Consider the following 9587-nt stretch of genomic DNA (forward strand, 5'->3'; position numbering starts at 1 on the left):
TTCATGGTTACTTGTATTCATGGTTACTTGTAACGCGTTACTGCCCATCTCTGGTCATAATGGATTTTCAAGCATGGACCACCTATTTAAGGTCATGCCTCAGCATCTTGATCAGATTCAGTTACGGAATTTAATTAGGCCACTCCAAAGTCTTCACTTCGCTTTTCTTAAGTCATTCTCGCTGGCATGTTTTGGATCATTGTTTTGCTGCAGAACCCAAGGACGCTTCAGCTTGAGGTCATGAACAGATAACTGGATATTCTCCTTCAGGATGTTTTGTAGAGAGCAGAATTCATGGTTTCATGTACCACAGCAAGTCTTCCAGGTCCTGAAGCAGCAAAACAACCCCAGACTATCACACTACCACCACCATATTCTACCGTTACGACGATGTTCCTTTTCTGAAACGGTCTGCTTGACTCTGCCATGCAGGCGATTTTTGCCCAATCTCTTTCTTATTTTGAATCAAACAGCTTCAGTAATCAGGCCTAAGTGTGTTTAGTGAAACTGAACTCAGCTTTCAAAAAGAGGTAATTAATCACAGTTAATTCATGATTTAACAAGAGAGGCAATTACTTTTTCACAAAGGACAAAGTAGGTTTGTATAACTTTTCTCCCTTAATCAATGAAATCATCATTTAGGTTACTCAGGTTACCTTTGTCTAATATTAAAATATGTTTCATTATCTGAAACATGTAAGTGTGACAAATATGTGAAAAACTAAGAAATCAGGAAGGTGCAAACACTTTTTCACACCATTGTACGCTTAAAAGCCAGGCCCATGCCAGGGAACCAACTGATTTAAACTAACTCTGTTAACAAATAAGAATATTTGTTAATGGGTACCAAAAGCATGCCACTGAGGTGCAACTTGCCACGTCACATTAAACCAAATATTACTGGGCGTACGTACATATATTAGAATGTATGTATACTTTTGACATTTTGTGGATTAGAAAAAAATCCAAAATAAAATCATAATTTGTGCACTCAAATCTTATATTTTAAAGTAAGTCTGTCTGTTGCATAAACATTCAAGCCCATGATGAACGTATGTAAACATCTGACTACAACTGTAAATAATATAATATAAATATAATAATGAACTAATGATGAAATAATCCTATACACTGCACATCTTTAGAAACCTGCGGATACCTAGAAGGTTTTAGTACAATCAGAGTGATGACTTTCTGTTTTTCATCCAACCTGAAATGAGCACAGATACATTTAAAAAACTGCACATTCTTTAGATTTCATATCAGTACAGGGGATAAAGTATTACTGGAGCATTTATGTTCAGACCTACAGTCCAGCCCATGGGGAAAAAAAGTAGCATTCTGCCAGTTTTTTTCTGAGGAAACATATAATTTAAAAAGGGGGCCCAGTTTATTTGCAAGTCAAAGTAAAGAGGAAGATCTCAAAGGTATATTTGTCAGTAAAAATAATGACTGTAAGTTCAAGTTGCTGTGAAACTCAACAACGCAGAACATATTCTCATTTGGGAAATAGAAGCTGAAACTTATTAAGTTTTAGGTTGTGATAAGTAAGCTTGCTCCCTTTTCTCCTTAGGATAATGTTACCATTGGATGTAAACCATTGCCTGATGTTTGCCGTGGAGCTAATGCTTCTGTTGTACAGCACAGGTAAGTAACAAAATCTAGCTTAAAAGAAACCAGTATTTCTCAAAATATTTTTCTCATATTTTTACGTTGAAAATTTTTAGGCACAAATGGAGACAGTAAACCCAAGAATACCCTCTTTATCAGTCCCAAAACACTAGCTGATTCATATTTTCCATCAAGTAAGTTAAAAACAATACAGGAAAAAAATCATCATTAGGTTAAACGACAAACTTAGTAATCTGGGGTTTTATATTTTAATTTAGAACCTATCTACCAAGAGGACAATGGAACTAAACTCTGTTTCAACATCCAACCAAATAATACACGTGCAGGTAGAGTTATCTAATTTTTAGCTTTTAATTTTTTTTGCTTTCAAGCTGTTGGGGAAAAACATTTGTCTTGGTTATTTGCTAAATGTGTTTGTGTTTTAAATTTTTCTTAGAGTGTTGTAACGACGTGGATTTCAACTGCAATATTGAAGTAAAAATAGATAGTCAAGGTAAATACAGGCTAAATTTAACTGAAGCAATTTTATCCAAGCAAGATATTGTGGTGATGAAGGATCCAGAGCATAATTATTCATGTATGCCATCCCAGGTCTACAACAAAAGCAGCCCTGGTAAGCCTCTAAGAAGTGAGAGTTTGCCCACAGTGGTCAAATTTTCAGTTTATTTGATCAGTTTGAAAAGGTTTCCAACCAATGATCTGATGCACTTTCTATCTTGTTGCAGATTTTTTTTGTAGCATCCACCGCTGCTTGAGTGAAAGTAAATTCACAAACCTTTCCTCTTAATTTCTACATGAAACAATGTGACAGCAGTGACAGTTCACAAGTTCTAATTTGATACTTTTATGTGTTCAAGGTATGAAGTATATGAGTATGAATATGAAACTGAGCAAAGGGAGCTTTCGTGAAAACCTCACAGGTATATTTATTTGTTTATCAAATCAGTTAAAAACAAATATTTAATGTTAGCAAGTGTAACAACAGCCTGCTTGTGTTTGTGTGTGTTTGCATACTTTGTGCACATTTACATAAAACAGAATATGTCGTGAGTGATAATGATACATGGAATGTGTTATGCAACCCAAAATCATCCACAACAACCACCAGCAATGACGATGACACTATTGAAATTTCCATCAACCATACCATTCCTAACCCAGTGTAAATATCTCAGTTTTCATAGAAATATTTTTGCAATATTGTGCACTTTTGAAATCTACTTTAAGAAACTAACTGTGTCTCCGTGTTACAGAGACGTCATGAAAAATCTATCCTTTGTCCTTGAACTGATGGGTAATTCCAGCACAGCAAGAATCAAGATGGGCAACATCACAGGAGTGATTGCCAAACTCTCCCAGGAAAAACAAGCCAACCTGAGCTTTGCCTTCACAGAAAACGCTGGCGTGATGGTAAGGTGTTTGATAAAAGAGCGTGACACAATTTTAAGACTGTGGATTACTAACTCTCTAAAGTCTGAGGCATGGAATAATTGCCAGAAAATTCATATTTTTGAGTTCTGTGAAAATTACTGTGTTTATTGAACATTCTGATGAAATACAAAATATACTTTAATGCTAATTTGAATATATTAGTTTTAATTTGTATAATACATGTGCATGACATCATTATTTTATACATTTTTTGCTGATAAACATTTCTCATTTTGAAAGATTGTTAAAGGAGGAAACAGCAATTTTACAGGCCCATTTCGTTTAATGAAAATTCCTAAAGAGGCCAGTAAAATGGCGGTGGAGAGAAATGGATCATTTCTTGGAATTCTGTTGTTTCCAGAAATGCATGCGGTAATAGTACAGCTCAACTAATAACTTGCTTTTTCATATGTATAAACATATTGACCAAACCTGATCTATTAACAATGTTTTAATGTTAACAGGATGACAGCAGTAAATACTATTTAAACAGTGAGATAGCGGGAATAGAAATGGGGGCAAAAATACAAAACCTTTCACAACCCATCGAGATTCAGTACAGTAATGTGGACAAGGTAAGTGTGATGTCATAACAGAAATAATGATCATTTTTAAGTTCAGAGGAAAACTTATTCTGATTTTCATTTTCTATTTTGATAAAGAAAGGAGCGAATGCTTCTTGCGTGTCTTGGGATGGAAACAGCAAAGATGCAAATGGTAAAAAAAAAAAACACTATCTCTCTATATATATCTTATTTTAATATCTTATTTTAATATGAAAACCATAGGAATTAAAGACCTTTGAAGTGTTCACTCACATTTTGCACACACACTGATTACTGTGATAAAGTCTGTCTTTAACAGTTACTTCTTTGTATTACTGCTGTCCAACAGGGAAATCACTCTGGATCACAGATGGCTGTCAAACAGTGGAGACCAATAACAGCGTCACCTGCCAGTGCACACATCTAACCTTTTTTGCCATACTCATGGTAAGACAGCTGTATAGGAAATAAGAAATGATTTTTTTACAGCACATACTGACACATAACTATTTGAACCTAGTCACCTCCACCTGCAAACATTAGCGCTTCTGATGTTAATTCTCTGACCTACATCACTTCAATCGGTTGTGGACTGTCGCTCTTTTTCTTGATCGTCGGTCTCTTCATGCACGTTCTCGTCAGGTAAGAGATCCGAGGCAGTTTGGAGTTTGGATTTTTACCTCAGTAAAGTCCTTTTTCTTACGCACACTAATTTGCTCCACAGAAAGGGGAAAGCAAGCGAAGCAACAAAGATTCTGATGAACCTCTTTGTCGCCATGTTGATCCTGAACTTATCCTTCTTGACCAATGAGAGCATTTCAAATCTGGGTATCAAAGGTGCATGTGTGGCAATAGCAGCAGTTCTGCACTACGGGATGTTGGCAACATTTACCTGGTTCTTCATGCAGGCTTTACACTTGTACCTCAGTCTACATCAAATCTGCACTGAAGTGAAACATTACATGCTGAAGATTTGCATCACAGGATGGGGTAAGAGACTTGAGCCAAAAATGATACTTATGCTCTCATGTTATGAATAATAATCACAGGAGAATTTATATTCCTAATCTTCTCTTTAGTCATACCGGCTGTGGTGGTGATCGCTCTTCTTGCCTCCCAGAAATATAATTCTATTAATATTAATACAAATGAGGGGAAAGCAGCAACAATGTAAGTCTGTAAATCTGATAATAGATTTCTTGGATAAAACACAAACATCTTCATCAGAGGATCACGTTGTACTCCCAATTTTCAGGTGCTGGATCTCTGATGCTGGTATCCACCAGGGGGTCAACATTGGTTATTATGCTGTAGTGTTCGTCTTCACTCTGAGTGTATTCATTGTAACTGTAAGGCAGATCGTTCTAATGCCAAAAGCAGGAAAAGCTCAAGACAAGAGTTCCATTAAGAGCAACACTTCCACCATTCTGGGCCTGTTCCTCCTTCTTGGCATCACCTGGGCTTTTGCTTTTTTCAGCTACGGACCTTTGGTCATCGCTTCCTACTACATCTTCACCATCCTCAACTCCTTTCAAGGTAAATCTAAAACTGTCACAGTGAGCTGACGTCATTCTTTATTAGATTTAAAGTTCTTAACCTTCTTCTTTATTTGTATAGGTTTCTTCCTGTTCATCTACTATTATAAATCCGGCAAGATTATTGGGGACGGCAAAATCCACACACAAAGTAGCAGCACAGCTACATCAAACACAGCTGTAACATCTCCTTATGCATAAGGCTTGCTGTTTTACCATATTTTGACACAAGAGGGCAGCATTTTATTTCATATAGTTCCAGCAGGTTACTCTGTGTAGAAACAACTTTGTCATTCTTCCCATGTGCTCTCTGCTTTTCGGACATGAAAGCACTAACCCGGTTTACCGTCTTTGACAAAAATTCTGATGTGGACTAGAGATCGAGTCAGTACTCTGGAAGTCATTTCAGAGCACGACTCTATGTTTGTTCCTATGCTTTTATATTTTAACAGACAAACTTGTCTAACTCACTCCAAATCATTCATAGAAGGCTGTGATTCAGTCAGAGTACGCAACCACAATCATAAACATGTCAGGATGTTAAGGTGTAAAATGTTAAATTGGGAAAGTGAAACATGTCAAAGATAAGGACATTTTCAATTTGACAGTCCTAACACCTCTCAAAAAGTTGGGACAGGGACATGTTGACAACTGTGTAGCACCCCGTCTTCCTTTAAACAGAAATCCATAAACATCTGCTGGGATGAGCTGCTGGACGTTTGGTAGAAGAACATTCCATCTTGTTGGATATAGGATCCTAGCTGGGTTGTCTTTCGAGTTATTATCATGATGCATCAAACGTTTTTATTTGGTGATATGGTTGGCCATTTCAGCACCTGACTCTTCCACTATTAAGCCAAGCTGCTGTAATGAATGCACTGTGCAGTTCAGCATTCTCTTGTTGAAAAATCCAAGCAACTCCTTGAACAAGATGTTATCTGCATGGGAGAATATGTTGATCCAAAACCTGTATATACCTCTGAGCAATGATGGTGCCTTTCCAGATGCCCAGGCTTCCAATTCCACAGCCCAATACCATCAGAGATGTATAGTAATTGAATTTTGTTAAGCTGGATTTTCCTTCTCTTCCTCTTCCTCATCCATTTTTTCCAAGCAGAATGTTAAAATTTTGAATTGTCTGACCAAATAACAGTTTCCACTTTGGCTGTGTTCATTTTAAATGGGCTTTGGTCCATAGAAAACATTCTCACATATGGCTTCTTCTTTGCATGATAAAGCATTAACCTCCATTTTTGGATGGCACTGGAACACAATGACAGATTGGTGAACCTCTGCCTATCTTTAATATCCAGTCCCGTTATTGAACTGTTGCTAGTTAACCTAACTATTTAAAAAATGTTCCCCCAGCTGTTTCTTTTCAGTGCTACTTACTTTTCTAGCCTTTTCTCGCCTCCAACTTCTTTTGAGCGATGTTGCTGCCATCAAATTCAAAATGAGTGTTATTTTTCATGAAACAGTAGAAAGTCTGAATTAAACATTTAAAAATATGTATATATTATCCATTGAAATTTGCTTCATGCTTCTCCCATAGCAAAAGCCATCCTGACACTGTAACTGTCACATTAAATGGTTCTATGACAAATCTGTCATTTGTTTAGTTTGTTGCTAAAAAGCAGATTTTTCACGTTTACCAGTAAACTTAAAAATGTTTTCTGTGGTCTATTGTAAATAAAATATGGGTTTTGTAAATCATTGACTAAGGTTGTATTACAGACCTCCTGAATCTGTCATAGAGTGGAATACAAAGTTTAAACGTTTAAGAAATTAAACTTTTTTTTTTTTTTTGACTGATGTGCTTGTCAATGTGATTAAAGATAGCAGAATCAAGGTGAAAGGAAGGCTTGTCTCACATATCCTACACCGTGTCGGGGCTGAACTCGCCAGTTAGTGTGTTGCGTGCCTTCAGATAATTACTCTGAGTCCAGGGAGACCAGTATCCACTGTGCGGGAAGCTTAACTGGCAAACAAGAAATGAGCTCATGACTACCTATAGTGATAAGATCCCTGAGGGTATTTGAATGTTGAAACTATTCTCTAAAGTTTACTGTATTTCACTAGCATATATATAAGTGCAGTGTATCTTGGCAAACTGTTTTGTTTGTTTAGTGGTTTTTGGGAATTGTGGATTTCATTAGTACTTATTTTTATTATACTACCTTAAAAAATATCGTAATATTTTTTCATTTAGAGGGAACCTGATTTGCTTTTCTCAGTTTTATTAAAGTAGCCTTAAAGTCAAATCTTTGCATGTACTCTATATCATATGAAGTTTGTCAAGCTTTTATTTGACTAAAATGTTGTAATAACTTTTTTCCCTATTTTATCAGGACAAAATATGATTTTCATACATAGAAGCAAATTATCTTGTGAAAGAAACTGTTGTATGTACACAACATAGTCTTGAAATAAAAGTTTGAGCTGTTTAAATGAATAATAAAGTTTTTCCTTATTCAGAACTTGAGCCTTGATGAGTGACATTGAGAAAGGAAGGACTGTTTATTTATCCACGACTGATTAATCTCCTAAATGACCACAGCGTGCCAGACAAAAACTGGGGTAATTACTGCCATGCATGTCTGATTTGTGTTGCTCCAAAAAAAGGGCTTTTATGCAAAGCACAGCAGGCTTCTGTGGTATACCTGTGCGTGTCCTTATGTTAGAACATGCAAAATTAAAAAGCAGAGGCTTCTTAAGATGCAGGATTACAACTCATAGCTCTCTGGTAAGCAGTCGTGAACATTAATCTCAATAGCAAAAGATTTGATGGGCCAGAATGTGAGGGTGAAAAAAACAACTGCTTTTGATTCATTAACTTACTAAATCAAAAGTATGTAAAAGTCCCCGCAGAGATTTGGAGCAGAGTTTTACTGCTTTCCTAAAAACATAAATCAAGGCATCTCTGAGAAATGTTCTGGGAAGATTGTTGTTTTGTACGTCAGTCTAGAAGATTTCATAATGAAAATGACAGGGAATGTTGCATTTTCACGCTATTCAACAAAACCCTTACCAGAGTGAAAAACCAAATAAAATTTTAACACGTGTTAATGTGTTTCACTTAGTAGATGGGAACTAAGAAAGTGCTTTTTAATTGCTCTCAGTGTCATACCACATGTACAGAGTGGCTCAGAGAAAAACATTAGCATCAACACACACGTTCAAGTTGGAAAACATTTTGGTTCTATATCGAAATATAGGCAGAAAAAAGTGCATAAAATACAAAATCTGCTCCAGAAAGGTCGTCCTAACCTCAGTTTCTGTGGAATAAGAATAAGTAAAGTTTCCAATCACCAGACTGACTGGATGTATGATTACCACAATCTGTGTGCAGGAGCTTTTATGCATTTTATTATAGGGAGTCTAGACTGAATCCTGGCCTGTAAAAGCAAAATTTTCAATCTCAAATGACCTATAAAACCCGAGGTCTTGTTCCCGGAGACTTGCGTGTAAAGAGGGAAAAATTATTATCTTTTATTTGCCTGGTTACTGGTTAACACTGGCTTTTATCAAATTTGAGATGACACAACATCAATTCTATTTGCTAGCAAATGTGTGACAAAGCAAAATTGACTCTTAGAAACGTACGCTCGACTTCATTTTCGGCTCCCCTGCTATGTTGTTTTCAATGGGTAGCGCGTTAGCTAGGACCCCTCTCTCCTTTCCTTGCTTTTTAAAAAAATCCTGAAAATGATTTATTTTCTGGTAACTTTGCTCATGAAATTGATGTGGACCCAGGGCCTTTGTAGTGTCTGGTTTCCCCACAGGCTGCAGTAAAATCAGGCTGAGGTCCAGGAGCAGGGCAGCGCTTGCGTGACTGCAGAGTGGGGGAGCACTAGTCATAAGTCTTAGTGGAGGGGCACCTGTGAGCACCCCCACTTCTGTGTGACTTTAAGCACTTATGCCCATAGTTAAGTGTACAGATTTATTATGGGTGTGTCAGAGAATTTGTGTTACTTTTTGCAGGGAGCACGAAATGAGGCCTCTTCCTACAGGAAAACAGGGAAAATATTAAAGGTGCTTTCAGGTTACTGACCATGACTTGGAAAACTTTCCAAATAGAACACTGCCTTCCATAATTCAGGTGGGATGGCCAGATGGCTTCAGACGCACGCACACACAGAGGATTTGACTGAGATGAACTGCCTTTCCCGAGTCCTGGAAATCAGTTTAAGTGCTGTCTTTGCTGTTCATCAGCATCTTTCATCAGCTGCGGGGAGAATGGAGAAAGTGGAGGGGTCATGAAAGAGGAGAAGAAAAAAGGGAGGGGGTGTCTAAGGGGCGCAACCTTTTGAAACATTCAGATTGAATGCTTGACCTCTAAATTTGAAGGTTCTCCTCCCTATATTTTCCTGTCCACTCTTCTCACGTTATGTGCAACACCAGGAAGGCTCATTGCCTTTAATGTCACGTAACGTGGTTCTCCCTA

At 37.2% G+C, this 9587-nt stretch overlaps 1 protein-coding gene across 1 annotated transcript; it reads left to right on the forward strand.

The window, feature by feature from the left end:
- Nucleotides 1-1121: 1121 nt before the first annotated feature.
- On the forward strand, nucleotides 1122-8843 carry LOC146496560 (adhesion G-protein coupled receptor G5-like). Its single transcript, XM_085144272.1, has 17 exons — nucleotides 1122-1647; nucleotides 1728-1805; nucleotides 1890-1958; nucleotides 2069-2245; nucleotides 2358-2393; nucleotides 2490-2552; nucleotides 2671-2794; nucleotides 2886-3042; nucleotides 3304-3435; nucleotides 3528-3638; nucleotides 3726-3780; nucleotides 3958-4055; nucleotides 4129-4250; nucleotides 4333-4598; nucleotides 4688-4778; nucleotides 4864-5144; nucleotides 5226-8843. The coding sequence occupies exons 1-17, from the start codon at nucleotides 1578-1580 to the stop codon at nucleotides 5342-5344; spliced, it is 2049 nt and encodes a 682-aa protein (XP_085000398.1). The 5' UTR covers nucleotides 1122-1577; the 3' UTR covers nucleotides 5345-8843.
- Nucleotides 8844-9587: the final 744 nt, after the last annotated feature.

The sequence above is a fragment of the Neolamprologus multifasciatus genome, chromosome 19 (assembly GCF_963576455.1).
Source record: "Neolamprologus multifasciatus chromosome 19, fNeoMul1.2, whole genome shotgun sequence".
Taxonomy (NCBI): domain Eukaryota; kingdom Metazoa; phylum Chordata; class Actinopteri; order Cichliformes; family Cichlidae; genus Neolamprologus; species Neolamprologus multifasciatus.